A 22041-nucleotide genomic window follows, 5' to 3' on the forward strand; every position below is an offset into this window, starting at 1 on the left:
TTGTACCGTACCATACTGTATTGTACTGTACCGTACCGTATTGTACCGTACCATACTGTATTGTACTGTACCGTACCGTATTGTACCGTGCCATACCATACCGTACCGTACCGTATTGTACTTTGCCATACCATACCGTATTGTATCGTACCTTATTGTACTGTGCCGTACTGTACTGTATTGGACTGTACCGTACCGTACCGTACCGTACTGTATTGTGCCACACCATACCATACCGTACTGTACGGTGTTGTACTGTACAGTGTTGTACTGTACCGCATCGTATTGTACTGTACCTTACCGTACCATATTGTACCGTACTGTGTTGTACTGTAACATACCGTATTGTACTGTGCCATACCATCCCGTACTGTGTTGTACTGTAACGTACCATACTGTAGTTTACCGTGCCATCCCGTGCTGTGGAAACAAGGATTAAGTGGTGACTCTTCTTACATCCAGATACTCAGTGGACGTACAGTATACGACAAAGAAAGATCGCGTCAACGTTCAACGCTGTGATTTTCCGTGTATTTATTTGACGTGGTTTCCATTACAGAAAAATCCGCCCAAACAAACTAAGAAACTCAGACCCACTCGTGTTCTGAAACACAAACTACAAACATCCCAATGGTTGTTAGAAAAACAATCAGGACAGACAAGTTCGCCTGTCAAACGTTTCCAAAGTGAAACGACCCGGCTTCTTGACGACGGTTCCGGTGTAAACATGATGTGATCGCAACGGACTGATTTCTAGAAAGTGTCAGGAACCAAATAAAATTCAAAAATTAGGCCGAGTTAGAAACTGCGAGGATCTGAATCATGAGCAACATGTGGTTGTTGGGAAAAGAGGAGCGACTGATGAAGACATTTCTCGCCAAGAGAACAGCCTGAACTCATGAAGCCACTTAAAGAAGGAGGGGAAGCGTCTTCCAGGACTCACGACACGGTTCCATCGCTTTGAGGGACAGATCTTGCGGTAAATCTTTCGTGGCACGGGCGTTTAATGGGCGAAGTGGTTGCTGGAGACGAAAAGGAACATGCCAACTGTCAGTCGTCGCTTGGCGTTGCTCCAACCCCCCACCCCCAAAAAAAACCCCCCACCCCTGTGTGTAAAAGCATGTTATTCTCCGTCGGCCTGGCGTGTCATCCAGCCGTGTGAGTCATGTTTACGGCGGCGGCGGAGGCGCATCACCTAGTCGTGATGGCGGGGGGGGGGGGTGTTCGTCGTAAGCCGCCTCTGAAACGCCTCACACCCACCCTGCTGGCTTGGCCTGGTGTTTTCATTCCACACGATAGGAGTCACACCACATTCCTGTTACAACTTCTCCACGGCACAGCAGAAAAAAAATAAAAACACTCCTCTGGAAACCACACGGACATGTGTTTTGAGTTTTTCCTCTGTTTGTTCCCATTTACAGCATCTCTCTCTCTCTCTCTCTCTCTCTCTCTCTCTCTCTCTCTCTGTCTCTGTCTCTCTCTCTCTCACACACACACAGGCCCCGATCGCCCGCTCTCGTCTTGTTGATAGGCCCATTTAGTCCTCATGAAAGCTTTCCATTTAGGAGCATTTGAGGTTATGGTTGTCAGTGACAACCAGGCCGTCAGAGAGTGGCAGCTCCTATCAGAGTTGGGGGTTTCCAGAGGGGCTCAAGCAGACAGAGCAGCTATTGATGGAGGCGGCTTTATGGACTGGGAGCGACCAGAGGCGGCCATGTGTGACAAAGACAACGAGGGGCGCCGGCACCCCGATTCCTTGACCCTATTAGTTTAAATCATGAGGCTGGGATGTCCTCAACTCTGGGAACGTTGGAGGAAATCTACCTAGTCTGGTGCCATTTCTGTCTTATGGTGGATAAAGTTTTAGAAAACATGTTTAGGGATTAAACAATTATTGAAGAATGAGTCGTAGTTATGCATTTTTTTTTAAAAAGAGACAACAAATAAAATAGAACTCAGAACAAATTGTTTGAGTTTGTCTCAGTTCACTTTGATTCACTCATTCATTTCAGATGAAATTATATCAGTTAGTGGAGGAAGATTCTCTATAATCTGGATGTTTGGAAGAAGATGCTCTATAATCTGGATGTTAGTGGAGGAAGATGGTTTACAATCTCGATGTTAGTGTAGGAAGATGCTCTATAATCTGGATGTTAGGGGGAAGATGCTCTATAATCAGGGTGTTAGAGGAAGAAGATGCTCTATAATCTGGATGTTAGCGGAGGAAGATGCTCCACAATCTGAATGTTAGAGGGGGAAGATGCTCTATAATGTGGATGTCAGGGGGAGATTCTCTATAATCTGGATGGTATAGGGTGAAGGTGCTCTATAATCTGGATGTTAGTGGAGGAGATGCAGTATAATCTGGATGTTAGTGGAGGGAGATGCAGTGTAATCTGGACGTTAGAGAAGGAAGGTGCTCTATAATCTGGATGTTAGAGGAAGAGGCTTTATAATCTGGGCGTTATTAGGAGAACGATGCTCTGTAATAGATGTTAGAGGAGGAAGATGCTCTATAGTCTGGATGTTAGAGGAAGAGGCTCTATAATCTAGATGTTAGGAGGAAGATGCTCTATGAACTGGATTTGGATGTAACTTTAAAACTGATTTATGAGCTGGTGACAGAGAGAAGAAGGTGGAACAAACCATCTGAGATGAATTGCTTTGGAGAAAGCTCATAAACTCATAACACTGTGGAACAGTAGCAATCATATATTCATATTTTCATGTATAAATGGTGGAAAACAAACCTTTTACACTGTAATTCAGATTTCAATAGAATAATCCCCGCTTTTTTATTGTCTTAATTGATCAAAAGAGATACGAAAAACAAAAATAAGGTACAGTTAAGTGGCTGAACTTCCTTCAGGGCCTCCCAAACCTTTAAATGTTCATTTTACTCACATGTTCCCTCCAGACATCCTCCACCTCTGGTCAAGTTTTAAGAATTTTACAGCAACAAAGGGTAAAATAAATTAGATTTTGGTCACATTCGTTAGCATAAACCTGGATACCTGCGGCTGTGTGGATGTTTGAAAACAGCAGACGACCCATAACTAGGTAACTAGGTAAAATAACTCAAACTGACGGAACTAAAGCAGCTAAAAACTGATAAAAGAAAATAATTAAACAACTTTAATGACTTGCGAGGGTGAAATTGATAAAATGGCTAAACTATCTGACACAGCAAAAAGATTGTTATTACAGTGACTATCAAAATAAAAGTATGAACTCCCGGGAGAATATGGACTGGGAGTCATGACATCATGGCGGCTGCCATTGTTGTTATTGTCCATCTACTGAGCATGTGCAGAAGAGTTATTTACTACGGCCACAGAGTGCATGTGCAGCAGCAGCATTTTCGTAAAATTGGTTTTCCCCTGTTTTTTTCAAAAAAGTTGTGTTTTCCCTCATTTCCATGGACACTCAGTGTTTTCAAAACGTCGCACTTTTCCCCGTTTCCATGGAGATCAAGTTGGAGCGTTTTCTAAAAGTTGTGTTTTCCCCGTTTCCATGGCGACAGAGCCGGAACGTTTAAGACAGAACTTGCACTTCCCACCGTTTCCACGGCGTTTTCAAAAAGCATTTTCAGAAAAGTTGTGCTTTCCCTCTCTTGGGAGACCGTTTTTAAAAAGTTGTGTCCCCAGTGACTCTTAGCACCGCTGTCATGGTAACGGACACCAAAACACTATAAAGGTTTTGCATTTTCATTTGAAAACATGACAGGGTCTAGGAAGAACATTTTTGTGATAGTCTGTCAGTCTGAGACGTTTAATAACTAAATAAATAAAGTTAATAAATAGCGAGGAGCGAAACGTGAATTATTGACTGAAACAGGCGAAACATGAAGGATTTATTAATCTCATCTATTGATTTATACCCAAAATCTCACTTTCCAACATTAGAGGCAGAGGAAGCTATTGTTTGGAGGCAAAATGTTTTTTTTTTTTATAGATATATTTATCTTTTATTAGCATTAAGGATTGAATTTTTTTTTGTGCTAAAAATTATTTTTTTAAACAAAATACCAGTGTGGGATTAAATTAATCTGTTTCACATGATAAACGACTGTTTGGAAATATGGCATTGTTGGGAAAAATCACCCCCACTGCTACACGCGCGCGCGCGCGCACACACACACACACACACACACACACACACACACACACACACACACACACACACACACACACACACACACACACACACACACACACACACACACTCCTCCCCTCAGTGGAAACCTGTTCTGGAGGGAGTGACTTGATCCAGGCGGCGTCCAATTATATGGAAGCAGCACTTATTCCACTTTATTCCAGGCTACAGTTAAGTGGCTCCGAGCCTTCAGAGACACTCGGGCTTATAGTATAAAGGCGGGCTGGGTGAGAGAGGGAGGGAGGGAGAGAGAGAGAGAGAGAGAGAGAGAGGGAGGGAGAGAGAGAGTACCCATGTGACATGTGAAAGCTAAAGACAAAGGTAGAAATATCTACTACAGCGAGTGAGGCGTCTGGCAGCGCGCACGCAGGAGGAGACGGAGGGATGCTCCAAATCAAACCCACAGGAGCCTCCTCTTCCTCTTCCTCTTCTTTATTTCTCTCCCCCCCCCCCCCCCTCCACCTCGTCTGGAAATTCATATAAATCATTCATGAGCGCCTGTTTCTATTTCTAAGGGAGTAATTGCGCTCGCGTTGAGTTTTGAGCCGGAGTCTGGAAAAGCTTGGATCTGAAAGTATTTGGAGGAGAGGATTTTATTGATCTCTTTTTTTTTATTTTATTTCTGGAGGTGTCCCCCCTCCCTCCCTCCCTCCTCTCTACATCCCTGCCCGGACCTCTGTCCTCTGTTTGTGGGATCAACTGTTGCTCGAAAGGATGTGGATGTCTGACGGCACCGGGTCCCGCACGCAGCCCCGCAGCCGGCGCGCGGTGCGCACTAACAGCCCGCAGTTTGATGCCTCGGATACACCTTCCTCTGCCCTGATGTGATGCCACATTGTTGCGCTGAGCAGAATGATAAAACCCGCACACCGCGTCCCGGTTGATCGTCTGTGAAACAATACAACCTTCTTTCTTTTTCTTTTCTTTTCTTTGAAGTGAAACGTCACATCTGACGGCTTTTCGTTGCGTTCCAGTGACCTTGCGAGGTTCCGACATCCATCCGTCCGTCATGCTGATGATGATGGAGAGCGGCGGCATGGACGCGCATCAGGTTGATATCGATTCGGAATTCGAGCCCCACGGCCGGTCGCGGGCGTGCACCTGGCCGCTGCCGTGTCCGGAGGACTTCCCCGGCGGCGCGGGGGCAGAGGGGGAGGCGAGCCGCGTGGGTCTGGCACTGGCCTCGGTCAAAGTGGAGCGGTACGACGTGCCCGCGTGCCGCGCCGAGAGGAAAGGCGGCGCGCCGGCGGAGATCGCGCACCCGGCCGGCGCCCCGGCCCCGGCGGTGGCCGCCCCCGCCCCCGCCTGTATGTCCGGCGCGGCGCTCGACGTGGCCGGCCAGCTGCGCAAAGCCAAGTCCTCGCGGCGCAACGCGTGGGGGAACCTGTCGTATGCGGACCTCATCACGCGCGCCATCGAGAGCGCCCCGGAGAAGCGGCTCACGCTGTCCCAGATCTACGACTGGATGGTGCGCTTTGTTCCCTATTTCAAGGATAAAGGCGACAGCAACAGTTCCGCTGGATGGAAGGTAAGGCCACGGACACACACCTCCACCTGACACACACACACACACACACACACACACACACACACACACACACACACACACACACACACACAGCCATCCTGGTTCCGCCGCCTGACTCCGGTTCCGGCGCCGTGTCCCCGTGTCACTCCACGGCGCGGCGCGTGGAGGGTTCACCGGGTTCACAGTGTTTGGGAATCACAGTTCAGGAGGCGAAAGAAAGTCGCCTTGTCCTCTCGGTTTATTTCTTTTCTTTCTTTCTTTTGGATGATGAGCGCTGTGACGCGTACGCGACGTGGATCTGTGCGCGCTACCGGGTCACGCGGGGGACATAGTGCCGTCTCTGGTCCGATTGTCACTCCTCGTGCCGGGATAAACTGTTTCGACCCCCCCCCCCCCCCCCCCCCCTCCCTCCCTCCCCCGCTCCTTTTGCTGTCCGTTACGCAGAATTATTACGCACAGGCTGAACGCATGGCCGTGGGGGCTTAAACGGACAATAACAAGAGATGATGACATTGGGTGTCACGGCAAACAGATGTAACTACAGATTATCCCTCACGTTCAAATTAATATGAGGTTAATCTAATAGATTGGACGCTGTAATCTGCTTAGATTGACCACCCATTCTGCGCGGGGGATTAAAAGTCTTTTGTTTTGAAACGCGGGGCCGGAGCTTCCCCTCATTACGGCTCCTTATGTTTTGACAAAGTTGAGCTGCTTCAGAAGCGACTCTGCCTCACTCAGCGTTTACTCAGTCTACAACCGGATCATCCGGATCTTTAGCGACATTAAAGCGCAAATAAGCGCATAAGTGGAGATTTAATTGGAGGAAGTTGTTGAATTCTTCTGTCTGATTTGGATGAACTTTAGTTTCTGTTAACTTTAACTTAAAGGAATCCACACAAACTCCTTCCCCACGTGTTTTAGTTCACTGAACTGGAGCCACTCAATCAAATCAAAGCGGATTTTTTTTTTTTTTGATTTACTTACATTCTAAAATGGACAGTTTTAAAACAACGGCTTTAATGTTATAATGATTAAAAAAAACATCCTAAATACAAATTGAATCTGCATAAATCACACAATTAAAGCTTGAACATTGATTTTTTTTCTTTCCTATAAAGGTTAAACACTGAACTCCATTGATTTTATAATCCCATTAGACAGTGTTTTACTACTTTATTGATATTCTCCTTTTTATTGCACATTTCCACCTTGTAAATGAGCATTTTGCTTCAAATTTTCAAGCTTAAAGCACCAAAACTACTTGTTTTCCAACCTACAAATTTCACATAATGAGAAAAAGAATCCTCCCAGACTAAAATAAAATTGTACATTTAAAGATCATATAATTGTTTTGCCCTCATTCAGTGCCGGATTCCGCTCCTCACAGCTCCCATAATGCAACTGTGATCTTTGTGTTAATACGGACTTGTTTTGAGACATTTGAATGTAGTTTCATCATCGGGCTGCTTGTTGTTCACTGACTTCATACAATTCCCATAAAGACTCTGAAACTTCAGTTTTGAATTTCCCCTGAAACAAAGTCGCAGCTGCCGTTTGTGTCTTTAGATGCGGCTCATACTCTTAAAAAACATGATTTTTTTATCAAAATGATTAGACAAAAAGTGTTTTTTCAAGCTGAAAATGTTGTTTTTTGTGGGTTTAATATCAAGTGGATCCTGTAGATTCCCTAATGCAACTTTTAACACATTTCTTTATGTCAAATGATTAAACTTTGTCCTTTCAAAATACTTTTATTGCTTTTTAATTTCACAATATGATAAATCATGTGACAATACAGTTGAATATACTTAACAATAGGGTGATTTGGGGATTGGTTCTTATGAATAACAGTGCTCTTTCTCTTTTTGGAATCAAACCGTTTCAGAAGCTTTTGGTTTTATGGTTTTAAAATATATTTTTGTGACATAAAGCTGAAATAAAAAGTCTCCTGCAGCTTTGTCTCATTGGTCATATATGTTATCAACTGATCATCACCGAGTTTCATTCTGCTTGTTTGTGTTGTTGAAAGCAGGCGGGTTAGCTTAGCTTATAGCTTTAGTGTGGAGCTTGTGATTGGCTGGGTGGAGGACAGGGTGGTGGTGGGGGGGGGGGGGGGGGGGGGGGGGGGGGGGGGGGGTCAGGGCGGGGGGGGCTGAATGGGGTGAAAAACAACTTGATTCAATCATCACACACACACACACACACACACACACACACACACACACACACACACACACACACACACACACACACGTCAGACTGTAACAGTTGGCAGCGACTTTAATGAGATTTGAGACATGGTGGAGCAGAAACGCACATTTGTGTACAATATGTGCTCACTCCCCTTGTGTTTGTAGTTAGATTGGGTGGGTGGGGGTGGAGGGCGTGGGGGGGTGGGGTGTATACATATATATATATATATATGGATGGATGGATGGATGGATGGGACGAGTGGGATGAGTGGGAGGGCAATAAGATCCAGTCCTGCTATTAAAAGCAGTCTTTAAGAGCTGTTGTGTAATCCTGTCTGAGAGCTGCTGCTGCTGCCGCTCGGTCCAGCCTGCCGCCGGGCTTTTTGTCTTCATCTGGGCACACACACACACACACACACACACACACACACACACACACACACACACACACACACACACACACACGCATGCATAAACACACTCATATAGACTGTTAAGGTGTCAGTCACTTGTTTAAGTGTCAGGCGTCGAGGCGGCAGATTGGATTCCTCACACGCATTCGCACACGTCGTCTCTCTGGGGACGCTGTATGGATTTCTTGGATTGCGGTTGCACACACTCACACACACACACTCACTCACACACACACACACACACGTACGTATACAGTCGCTGTTGCTTAAGTGTTGCCGTGATGACTGTATGGATCGCTGTGGTTGGATAATTGTGGTCAAGTGCTTTGGCCGTGTTTGTTATTGCATCTGAGGTGGGAGGCTGCGTTTGGTCGTACGGAGGGAGTTCAGCTCTGTAGGTGGCGGTGGAGGGGTGGGGGCGCACACACACACACACACACACACACACACACACACACACACACACACACACACACACACACACACACACACACACACACACACACACACACACACACACACACACACACACACACACACGCACACAATGTTGTGTTGACTTGCGTGGGATCAGCCGAGCTGCAGGCAGCAGCAGCAGCAGCAGGCAGGTAGCAGCTCTCTCCACCCAACTCCACCTGGAGGCCCGTCGTGGGCGACCGGCGGCCGTGGCCGCGTCCTGATACCGCCACGACCAGGCCCAGTGGCAACACGTGTCGTGATGAGCGTTACGACCACAACGAAACACTCCTCCTCGTTCCTGAGCGCGTCAGACCGAACAGCTCCGTCCAGTCAGCTGGAATCACCCGGTGGGCAGAGAGGTGGTGCAAATGGAAGAGAATTGTTTGAAGGTGAAGAGAATTAGAAGAAAAAGAAAGGAATTGTTTCGGTCCAAACTCATAAACTTAAAATGGAATGATTACACCCTGGTGTAGTCACAGTGAAGGGGTTCTGGGTTTGAACCGGGGGCCTTCTGGTGGGGTTTCTCCAGGTTCCTCCCGGAGATCTGCCTCCGTCCAGATCAGAGGTGTGAAACACATTTTCCTTTCAAGGCCACGTACTGTCTAATTTCATCTTAGAATAGAGCCTCAATAACCTTTAACTATAAACTTTAAAGCTCGGGTCTCAGCTCCGCTGCGCTTAAGAAATTGGTTAAAAAAAAATTACGTTTTCATTGAAGTTTTTCTAATTTTCTTGGAGGTTTGGAGCCTCTTTGGTGGTGATTTTGGCCCCCTGGGGCTGACGTTTAACTCCCCAGGACTTCGTTCTGGATGATGAAGTCACCCTGAAGACCAAATCAGTGTGTGAGGAATAACGTCAAGCACAAATGACGTCAAAATGTCAAAAATAAAGTGGAAACGCCGCTTTCAGTAATCAGGTCATCTTGAAACTGAAGTAAAAATCTGTAGACTGGAGGTTAAATATCAAGATAATAACGTTGAGAATGAAGTTAAAACATCCCAAATGGACTGAGAACGTCAAGAACATAGAGAATTCAAAAAACATCTAAAGACCAAACGGCACGAATGAAGGTGAAATGTAGTTTCTAGAATTTAATTAGTATTTAGGAGATTAATGCCAAACTATTGGGAACAACGATTTTAAATTGTTGGTACGACGTGCAGTGAAAGGTGTTTCTGTGCCTGTAAGAAATAATTAAATATAAATATTACGCCCACATACATTGATGCATACAGTATTTATAAAATAAGTTCTTATTTGTTACAGTTATACACAGTATTGTGTGCCGTAAGTATAGAAATGGACACCCTCCTCTTCTCTCTCCCATTACACACACACACACACACACACACACACACACACACACACACACACACACACACACACACACACACACAATCATATATAGCGTTAGAAGATATCTGCTTTGAGTCCTATGTTAAAGTCTGTTGGACACGTGAAGCGGCGGCGGGTGGATGAACTCCCCGTTAAAAAACAGTTTTCACGGCTGCAGACGCACAAATGAGGCCGATTTGGCTGAAGATGGCTCGACTCCACCGAATGTCCCGGCGAGCCTCGGCGGTGGGAGCAGACCGTGCAGCGTAACAATGGCTGAAAGAGCTCAGCGAGAAGGAATGCGGTCCGTTTTAGTGTTATCAGTTACATATGTGCTTTTCCTACCAACACCAGCCAGAAGGCTGCAGAGAAGAAAAGGCTTTTTTTTTTTTTTTTTTTTTTGTTTTGGCTTTCATTATTTGAGATTCAGTTATTAGGAGGTCTGGAGGGAAAAGTCTGTTGCTGCTCAATGTAAAGTCTGTGCTGTGAAAATCACAGTTACAATGGTCATTACGTGCAAATTCGGTTTTGTGTTCATCTCTAGAGGTCCGATTCAAACATCCTTGAATTAAAAAAATCATCATAGAAGTTGATCATGTAAAAATGTGAAAAAAAAACCCAGTGTAGGGACACCTAGTGGCCAAACATTGTATGACTCATAAAGATGAATTGAGGAGGTCGGGGTAGATGGACGGATTGTGAAAAGTAAAGTTAAACTTCAATCTGAGTCTCTTATCGGCTAAATTCTAACTAACAGAGAGATTCTACAGCGTAACAAATAATCAAACTAAAATCTATAACTCATAAAGTTAAATGAAAATAACCAGAGAATTGATGAAAAAGCTGAAGTGAAGCCACAATTCAGAGAAAAGAACATGAGTGGAAAATAAATGAAAGTTCAATGTCAGAAAGTTCAATATTGTTAAAGCATGAAGAATAAAGGCAGCAAACGTCATAAATGGAGTGAAAGTGTCAAAAAATATCCTAAAATCTATGATGGAGTTTATACATCTGGAAAAAAGTCAGTACATACATAAGGATGAAGTGAATACTCGCAAAAACAAGGTAAAAATTGTTTGACTGCATCATAAACATTTTACATTCTGGTCATTTTCATATATATATATATATATATATATATATATATATATATATAAAAGCAAAACCAGGTTTTCCAAAAAACCCAGGAAACTGAAACAATGAGATCCAAACCATGAAATAATTGATTGAGTTATAGTTTGGATGTGTCTATTTCTTAAGAATAAAAATAGAATAGAAATACTTTAATAATTGTGCTGTGAAATTCTTTGACTATAAAGTTAAACACAAATAAAGATACGATCTTCAAGACGAAACATGCTAATCAAGCTAAGCTATCAGCTCGCTACGAAGTGGCCTTTAAATGAAGACGATAGCAATGTTTGGCTGGATGGTGGGTTTATTAACGATGAATTTTCAAGCAGCGACAAAGAACTGGAGAACTTTGCCCTGATGTTAGACCACTTTATTTACTATCGGCAAAGACAAAACTGAGTCGTGACGTTAGGCTCAGGAGAGGAGGAGTCACGACAAAGCAGAAGATCATTTTATTGCGAGGGCGAAAAATAAAACCAAGAACCGAAAATCCAAGCAAATACAAACTCCTGGAGGTCATAGGAGCCAATAGCTGAGGCACTGTAACTCTGAATACAACCTGAAGACACAGAAACCGGCCAATGCATGGTGAAGACAATGAAGGCGAAACACATCAGGGCAGGGAGCAGCAATCAGACACAGCAGGGGGAATTCAAGGAGCCTGAAACCAGAGACGGAGTCACAATGTCAAAATGACACAAGAAACCAAAAGTGTATCATGACAATAATGTCGTAAAAGACACACACGGACCACATTACAAGCGAGAATCAAATCATAGTGACCAAAGTGCTTAAAAAGGACGTAGAAAAAAAAAAAACCCAGTCTGTGTTTGAAGTTTGGCAGGAACAGAACGAACAAACTGAATGAAGTCTAAAGTGGTTGAGGTTAAACCTCCAGAAACACCCAATAAATGTTCAAAGATTATAAACTACGAGTGGAAAATACAAGTCAGAGCAAATGGCGTCCAGAGCGGAAATGTCTGGTTGACAACATCGCCAAGACGAGAGCGTCGTTCATGTCGACGTATGAACAGGAGACAAATCCTTCAGATTGTGAAGTACCTCGCTGCCTGATGCATGTAACGGGGCAACGCCGCCTCGCTTTACCAGACAAACCGGATTCATTCAAATAGTCAAATCGTCTTCATCTTGGTTCACCGACTTCACTCTCCTTTACGTCTGAAACGCTCCGAATCTGCGTCACGATGCTTTTCACGTAAAGATAAGGCCGCCCACGCTGATGGCCGTCACCTTGTTCTGCCGCCGCGCCGGAGAAAGAGAGAGAGAGAGAAAGACGGAGAATAAGGTGCGAGGAAAAGGACACAGGGAGGAGGGTGGGGGAAAAAAAAAAAAGAGAGAGAGAGAGAGAGAGAGAGAGAGGACGCAGAGAGACATTTTGAAGAACAAGGTATTATCTGTCCTGCCAATAAAACTCCCTTTTTCTGAATTGGATTGTGAATTGAGTGGGAGAGGAGGAGAGACAGAGCGAGGGAGAGCGAGGGAGAGCGAGGGAGAGCGAGTGGCGGCGGCGGCCCCTGCTGCTGAGCACATTGATAGCAGCCTTAATGCCTGTGATGCTCCAGCGCCGGCCCAGACCGAGGGGGATTGGTTGGAGATGGTGGAACAGGCTGGGGAGGGCGTCCTGCCAGCCGCCTGGCGCAGCCTCAACAGAAACCCTCTGCACCGCAACACCGTTATTGTTATTATCACAAAGGCGCAGCAGAAGGAGAGGCAGCTCTTGAGTTGGCGGGCTTGGCGCCGGGTTAACTGGGGGCGGGGAACGGGGAGAGGAATTTAGAAGGCAAAGGGTGGAGGTGGTGGTGGTGGGGGGGGTTCAGTTGGTTGAATCTCTCCAAGAACTTATCAGATCAACTCTGTGAATGGAGAGAAAGTGTTTGAAAGGAAAGGAGGCCAAGACGGGTGGATTTCAAGATCTCGCAGGCGGATCGTTTGAAAAGCATCCGAGTGGCTCTCGCCTCAATCTGGAGAGGGACCGCGACGTAAACAAGGGATGTGCACCGGCAGTGGAGGCGGAGTTAAAATGAGTCACAGCGGTTGGAATAGAACATAATATTCTCGCCCTCAGTCCCTCACACTTCAATCGGCTGGAATAAATCAGCTGGAATGAAACGTGGAGAAACACTCCACAGACGGAAATTCCAGAGAGAAAGCCGAGTCCAGAGTCAGAGCAGGCGGCGAGGCGAGGCGAGGCGAGGCGAGGCGAGGTGGAGCTCGGGAGTCCTGCCCGCTCGGTACGTTGTAAACTGCCCCCCCCCCCCCGACTCGGGAAGTCGGCCTGGAGGCTGCTGCCTGGAGAACGAAGCCTCGCAGCACTCAAACCAGTCACGTCCACTTCACTCCACAAACAACTTAACTTGCATTTCGGAAGTAAATTTTGCCATCGAACTCAAATTTACCACTAATTTCACCTGAATGTTGACATATTTATTTAATTTAATTTTAATTTATTTAATTTATTTAATTTATTTAATTTATTTAATTTATTTAATTTATTTAATTTATTTAATTTATTTCCAAACATGCACAAAAAGGGAAACAATAAACGTGAAACTTTTTGTTCTCCAATACAATTTATTTATTTATTTATTTATTTATTTATTTATTTATTTGCAAACATGCACAAAGATTAAAAAAAGGGAAACAACAAACAGAATGAAAAATTTATTTAAAAAAAGAGACGATCGTCCAAAGGAGTAAATCACACGCTCCTATTTTACAATCTGTGCGATACGTGTTCAAAAAGGTGGTAGGAAGAAGTACAACTATGTACAGTATAGTATAACTATACAATCAAACAATAGGCATAGTTTCAAAATCACCTCACAGTTGGTCTACATGAGTAGTACATAAGTACTATGGATGCTCTGATACCAGTACGACATACAAGTACGAGTACTAACCTTTAGGTATGTGCCGATACAGAGTACCGCCATGAGTACTTGTCGAAAACTAATTGTAGAACCACTGTCTTCCATTTATTGGAATTTCTATATGTGAGATCCGTAAAGTTTTTCCATTGGTTTTCTATTCCGCCTCGTCTGCCGCTTCCCCGGGCTGCCACTAGTTTCTATTCATTTCTGCCAAATGAGAAGACAAGTTTTGCCTCAATAACAATTACCCCAATTGATCAAACATCTGCTTTTTAAAATTCTTTCTGCTTTGGATTTGGACTCCTCCAGCTTTCTGGACCTCTATTATTCCCCATTTCATTTTAGGTGAGTGTGGCAGACTAACATCAGGCAGGTTTTCCCCTCCACCGGTACCGCACAAGCAGTTATTTCTTTTGGTGTTTAAGATTTTGCTCCACACTGAGCGTGTCTGGAAACGACAGTAATCAGCTTTCTTGTGTGAACAGCTGCGGCATACTCTGGTCCACTGCTGCCTCGCACGCCAACCAGATGATCGTTTCCACTCCTGAAGCCAAAAGGTTTTGTCAGGTACCACAATCAGTTTCCATCCGGGTCTTTCCTTCTCCTGCTCAGGGTCGCAGACGCTCGCCTGACTCCGGCAGGACAGACTCGCCATCGTCTTCAAATTCCACTCGATCGGTCTGGAAAGATAGAAATAATGAATAAGCATTTAAAATTGGTGGTACTCGATTTTATGTTGCTTTCCAATAAGTGTCACTGTGCTTGATGAGAGACAATGGCTGATATATATATATATATATATATATATATATATATATACTGCTACCACTATGGGGCACCCCGGGCGTAGTTATTGCTCAGTAGAGCCAATTAGAACAAAGTTTCCTCCGTGGTGTCATAGACTCCCGGTCCATATTCTCCTGGGACTTGGTACTTTTATTTTGACAGTCACCGGTAATAACAGCCCAGCCTGGTCTTCCGTCCACTACAATGTCCTCCCATCGTTCATGTTTAGAGCCCCGGTGTCATTACAAATGCCACCGACACACATGCTGTCTGGTTTTAACAGTCGTTCTCAGCAGATAAATAAAGCTGGAATCTACGGGTCCAAAGGGAAAAAAAAGAGTTGCTAAAACACAAGCAAATAGTAAAAGTAACTGGAAAACTGTTGTTTCCAGACACACCGAATGGAAATCAATCCTAAAGATTCTTGTAACACTGGATGTGTCCACGGTTTGACATGAAAGCGCTCAGGCTTCCTCTGTGGTTCAGTGTCAGTGTGAAAATCTGTGGAGTTATTCTGAATTATTATTGTTTTTTTTTTTTTTTACCTTCGAACGCCGATGTCACAACACTGGAACTGGGTGTTTTCCTGAAACGATTTCACGGGAAACTCTTAGCACACAGTGAGTCATCGCCGCTACAAATCCCACTGCATCACTTCACAGCATCATCAGACTGATTGTAATCCCACTGGAATCACGGAGAAAGTGTTATAATGTAATCAGGCGCTCGATTTTAATGTGATTAATGACGAGAGCTGCCTCATACAGTATTCACCCCCCGCACCCCCCTCCCCAAACTTTCTGCTTATTGTACTCATTATGCTATGCACCAATTTTAATAAATCATCAAGCACTCTCGGTGTGTTTGTAATGGGCTTTTGATGCCTTATGCAGCCTTGCGAGGACCACTTTAAGTAATGCGCTGCCCTTATTTAGAGGGATTCGTTTCTGAGTTCCTGCACATGCTAAAATAGGTTTGGATGGGGTTTTGTATGGATCTGAGGATTCTGTGTGTGTGTGTGTGTGTGTGTGTGTGTGTGCTCTTGTTGTTGTGCAGCCGGGGCCTGATGGGAGTCCAGGTCCGGGGGGTACAGCTCTAGTTAATAATTCAGATGAGGCTCATTATCATGGCAGCGCAGATCTCTCTCTGATTCCACCTTAATTGCAGGCAGGATGTGCCTCTCAGACACTCTCAAAGTCACCCCCCCCCCCTCCTGTCTGCAGCTGCAAATGACTACCACACACACACACACACACACACACACACACACACACACACACACACACACTGGGTCGGTTCCAGACCGGGCTCCTTCGCAGCAGGTCCGGCTCGCTGATGATCTTCTCCGTGAACGAACATTTTGAGATGAGGAGATAAGCCCCTCCCCTTAACCTCCCACCCCCAGAGCTTTTGTTTTGTTGTTGCCCATCACAGAGTATCGACTCCGAGGCCAGGCATGCTGCTCCCATTATGAGTCACTTACATTTTTAATCAGATCTTCACGAGGGCTTTCTCCTGTTGGAGGGCTTAGCGGATAAGATTGATGGGAGGTAATCAGTCGGAGGACAGCCGCCCTGTGATTAATGCTGCGGTAGAGTGAGGCTCTCAGCGCTGCGCCAGACGACCCCGATCGCAGCGTTTTGACCCAGAATTTTCTCAAGCTGTGAAAGTGAGGAGGGTCCGCGGGAACCGCTGCTTCGCCAGTCCACCATCACGAATAAAAACCTGCACAGACTGCCAACAGGTCACGATACCACACGTTAGGATCGGATTCACCCGAACAGAACAGGTTGATGACATCCATGGGAACGTTACTGGGAGAATCTGGACAGAGAGTTTCTGTAGGTGTCTGACTTGATGGTTTAACCGGGGTTGGAGCTAAACAACAAAAACACTTCAAATCAACTGCACCTCATTGAAGCACCACTGTTAGCAAAGGATTTGTTTTTAACCGGTACTTCAATATTATTCAAGAATAATTGAATGATCTGGACCACAGCTTCTCTCCCTTAGTGCAAAGATTTTCATTCTTTTTCATTGGAGCTCCTCAGACGAGCTTTAAGAAATGTTGTGGAGGTTTTAAAGTGAAGCCAAATATTGGTGGACACACTCACTGTTACATTACATAGCTGCCAGGTTTTATTACAATCCATCTACATAGTTTTGATTTAGCCTATTAATCAACCGACCGACCGATCAATCAACCAAGCAACTAACCATCAAACCAACCAACCAACCAACCAACCAACCAACCAACCGACCGACCGACCGACCGACCAACAGTCTCTGTGCAAACTGGGGAAAACGCAACTTTTCTGAAACGCTGCTCCCCTGATGAGGACCACAACTGCAGTCAATAGTTTTTCTGCACATGCTCAGTAAAGCCGATCAGAACAATGTTTCCTCCTTGGTGTCGTGACTCCCAGTCCATATTCTCCTGGCACTTGGTACTATTATTTTGACAGTCACCGTAATAACAATCCAACTTGGTGGTCTGTCCACTAGAAGGTCCGTGTTCTGGCACTATTAATGTTTAGAGTCCGTTGTTCTCTGCATGCAGGCGTGTTTCCTTTCTTTACTTAAACAATCAACGGCACCAACTAGTGGCCCCATTTCTGCCATTTCCAGATCAACGGACATCATTTTAAAAACTTTTCTGAAACTAAAAGCCAGTAAAGATGCGTTTTCTCTTGAAGTGTTGTCGTGTAAAGACGATCTTAATAAATCAGACTTATGATCGGAGAAATGTGTTGAATCTGCATTGTTTTTGGTTCCTCTGTTTTCAGGAGGAACCAGTAAGTCTGTGGATCTCAAGGTCTCATGATATCGAGGTCTCTTTAGGTGTCGCTCTTAAAGTTTTGACGTTGAATTCCCAAAGTTTGCTAGCATTGAAGGAGTTTGCTAAAAGTTTCCACAGAGTAACCCAGGAGGCGCTGGATAAGTTAATAAACCACGGTAGGAGTTTCAGACACATTTGTTGGCTGACAGCTGTTGAGGAGGTTGACATTTTTTCAAGGGAAACTAATGGCTGCGGCGGTTAAAGAACAACAGAGCATATTAGCGAAAAAGCCGCGCTCCATCATTTTACAGTACTATCAATCACCTCTAATGTGTATTGTTCTGCGTGTGGCTCAGTCGTGTTGAGGTGATGTTCGGCATCAATCAAGGCACATTTATTCACCAGCAATCGAATCCATTTTCATTAAAGATGTCTGTTATTGCACTTTGATCATGGCTGATAAAAGCGCAGTGGAAAATTAAAGCCATTAGTGTCTTCGGCGCGGGATCATTCGCTGTGTTTTAACCAGAATTATTCGCCCCATTGTCTTTGTGAAAACGTCTGCCGAAGCCGTTGGAAGGTGTTAACAGTGTCGGGAAGAGGAACAACGTGCCTACTGTCTATTGTCGGCGCAGACGGGTCAGGGAAGAGCGTCCTCGCTAATGAATATTCATTAGACCAACGACATATTTGGACAAATTACAATAAAAGCCTTTTTTTATTTTTTTATTTTTTTCCCAGGCGAGAGCTGAGAAAGGAATAATCTATCGCAGAGTCATTTCGGAAGATTATTCATCAAACATCGTCAAAGTGCTTTAAATGGCAGCTTAAGCAGATTTACTTACGCCATGTGCTACAAGCCGTGTGTGTGTGTGTGTGTGTGTGTGTGTGTGTGTGTGTGTGTGTGTGTGTGTGTGTGTGTGAGACGGCTCGCTGATAGCGGTGCAGGAAGCAGGCAGAGGTTAGCGGCGTACGACAGGCCCCCTCGGTGGATTTCTGTGTCAGTTTGACGAAAATAGGTCAGGATTCAGAGCCCGGCGTTTAGCATTCTGCCCATGTGACGACTGACGCCGCGGCTGACGACAGTTCGCCTCGAATGAACTCCAGACTCTTTCTGTCTCTCATGTATGTACCCCCCCCCCCCCCCCCCCCCCACCCCCCTCTTGCCCCTCTCGTCACCCTCCCTCTGTAATCTAAACTCCGTCCTGTCGTCCTCCTGTCTCTCTGCCGCCGCTCACGGAAAATTCAAATCTGCCGTCTGTAGATTAAAAGCGCCGCTCAGCCACCCGAGTTGCCCTCGAGTCCACAACGTGGCGCATCTGGTAGAATTCGTTTGATCGAGATGCACTTTGGAGCATCGTAACGCAGCTTTTTCCTGAGAGAAAAAGAGAGAGAGAGAGAGAGACGTGCAGCAGACTTTTATGGGGATAATATTTCAGCCGTGGCCGGCAGTGACCTAGCTTAGCATAAGGTCTACGGTGTGTTTGGTCACCGCGACGTATGTTGGGCCTGATTCATTATCCGACCGCAGAAGCCAGCGCGTCCCTCTTGACCTGCACGCTTTAGAAGTGACTCTCTTAAAGGTGAATTCACTTATGGACGAGCCGTTTCAACATCCGGCCGCGAGCAGCCGCCCCTGGCATTTGCGGCGCGGCGCTGTCAGACGAAGAACGAGTGAATCTAAAGCTAAGAGCAGGAGAAGCACTAGAAGACTCCTGGATGTTCTCATTCGGTATGTTTGTGTCCTTTTTGATTGACGAGACAGAAAAGAAAAAAAAAAAAAAAAAAGGTTTGTTTGGCAGCCTTCAAAAACATCTCAGTTGTTTTGGCTTTGCTATCTGGCTATTAGCCAGCAAGCTAAAATTGCCAATTATGTTTGTGCAGCTTTTAGCTGGTTTTGCTTTGCTTATCTCGCGGCTGAAGGGTGGCGGTGTTTTATGAGTGTGAGCGTCCAAAACTGCAGCGACCGGACAATCAGCACCTGTATGATTCCGTCAGCTCGTACCTTTTGGAGAAATGTGTAGAGTTTGGTTTAATAGCGTGAAATATAGAAGAATGCAGTGTATATAGTCATGGATTACAGCAGCACACCACATAAGAAAGCAAAGACTTTTAAAAAACTTTCTACACTTAGTAGTTTGGTTCCTAAAAGTGACCAAACAGCCTGTTCGAGATGTAACAATGAGATTTCCCGTTACCCAATGCTTCTTAGGCCCCGTTTACATGAAAACGACTTCCGGTGAACTTTCGTTGCATTTGAGGGGTCTTTTTGAAAATAGTGCAACTTTAAAAAAAAAAAAAAAAAGAAGCTCTGTCTCCATGGAAACAGGGAAAAATGCAACTTCTCTGAAACGCTGCTACTGTGCATGTGCGCCATGGTCATAGGAAACAGCTGTTCTGCACAGTGTCATGACTCCCAGTCCAGATTGTCCTGGGACGTGGTAGTTTTTATTTTGATAGTCACCGTATTAACAATCCAACTTAGTCGTCTGTCCACTAGAATGTTCATTTCCTCCCATCGTTAATGTTTATAGTGTATTGTTGTGTATTGCATGTGTGTGTGCTCTCATTACAAAAACAACCAACAGTGCCAACTCATGGGCTGGCATGTTAACTACATGGTTTTCAGCATTTCTGTGGAAAATGGACATTGTTTTCAAAAAGTTGGCGTGTAAAAAATAAAAACCCCAAAAAACTTTTTTGAAATGAAGATGTGTTTTCAATCGAAATGTGTGAATAAGCCCTCAGTGTCATCTGGCTGTATTGCTGCACTGTTTTTTTTTTATTTTTTGTGGTATCAGATAAAAACGAACCCACCGTTTTTATTCCAGCAGAACAATATTGTCCACTAGATCCTAAATTCTGTTTTCTGCTGTCTCGTCTCTCTCTCACTGTTGAACTCAGATATCCCATAATCCAGCGGGCGAACCGGCTGAAATAATAAAAAGAGAAGCAATACTTTCTCAGGGCAACACATGTTGTATTTGTTTTAAAAAATAAATCGAAGGGATGTTTTTAGGGGGTTTGCATGCATTTAAGTAAAAATCTGCTGAGCAAATCTATTCCCTCTGGAAGTTTGTTTCCTTAAACAAGACCCTATTGTCTTCTTTTCTTTTAGCGTGTCCTTTAGGGTAAAGGCCATTTTTGTCATCACAACAAAAACAGCAAGTTGTAAAAGTCATATTAGCGTTGTTGTAAGTGTCTATCAATTTTGAATATTACAGTGTGACGACCATTTATGTCTCCAGGGTCCGCTGGTCTGGTTGTTAGTGTCTGAGGTGCTCTTGACTTTACCAGGAAATGAGGAAAATGATATTTAACATTTAGTTATTGTACAATATTGTGAAAGGTAATCACATATTGGCAATGAAAGAAGTCACAGAAAAAAAAAAAACAGGTCTCTGGTTATTTGTACATTAGCTGAAAAGAAAATATTAATTGGAATGAAAAGTAGAGCAGCTCTACATTAAAGTTTCTCATCTGATAATTTTTCATTTCTAAATGTTTTTCCCCCCCGAATATATTACCTATATTACCTGAACCAGTCCAAGTGAAAATAGTCAGTTTTTAGTCAAAGAAATCAGTAAACTCTTTATAGGACATCAACAAAATACAAGAAAATTAAACATTTCAATCATAGACTGCCAAGACAGTGTTAATATGCGTATGGGATAAAAAGTGAATACTAAAACAACAGTTTTCTCCATTTCTAGCTTGAAAAGATTTTAAATTGAATAATTTGCTTACTGTTTTTTTATTTTATTTGAGGCTATTGAGCTTCATTGTGGGACCATATTAAGTATCATATGCATTCATACAGTCACTTGCGCTAGTTTTTTATGTAAAGTTTTTATTGAAATGTTTCCAACTCATATTGTTTTATTTGAAAGCATCAATCAGGGATGCAGAGATGCAGCGTCGCTCTGCCATCATGAATTCTGCAATTCTCGTCAATTTACTGTGAAAATTTGGCCCAATAAATTAAGCGAAAAAGAATTATTACTTTGATTACAGTCCTAATTGTTTCCTACCTGTGGGCTACAGGGCAGAAATTGGAGGTGTTGCTGTGGCTCAAAAGGCTGACTACCTCCAGTATGACTCCCAGGGTTTAGGTACTGAAGGTATATCAAGTTGTTAGTTGTGTTTCGTCCAGCCAGACTCTTGTCCGGTGAGTTTATCCACCACAGAGCCATTCCCCTAGTGTCTCCTCTCCGTCTTTGTCAGCCTGTACCTGGCGGAGTGTTAGATTGCACTTCCCCTAACTGATTTATTGGCCCTCTGAAAGTCTGACTTCATCAAATCCTTGATACCGCGACTCATATATACTGTCTTTGATGAGCGCCACCGAAGTCGATGTGTGGATTTA

General features: G+C 44.4%; 1 protein-coding gene across 1 annotated transcript in view; it reads left to right on the forward strand.

Moving 5' to 3' along the window:
• Positions 1–5164: 5164 nt before the first annotated feature.
• Positions 5165–22041, forward strand: part of foxo6b (forkhead box O6 b) — a gene marked incomplete at its 5' end in the record, with an annotated part of 49906 nt that continues 33029 nt past the window's right edge. The window contains one exon of the mRNA XM_080485666.1: positions 5165–5683. Coding sequence (XP_080341792.1) covers positions 5165–5683 — 519 coding nt within the window. The remainder of the gene's footprint in view (positions 5684–22041) is intronic.

The sequence above is a fragment of the Lipophrys pholis genome (genome assembly GCF_963383615.2).
Source record: "Lipophrys pholis genome assembly, chromosome: 17".
NCBI lineage: Eukaryota > Metazoa > Chordata > Actinopteri > Blenniiformes > Blenniidae > Lipophrys > Lipophrys pholis.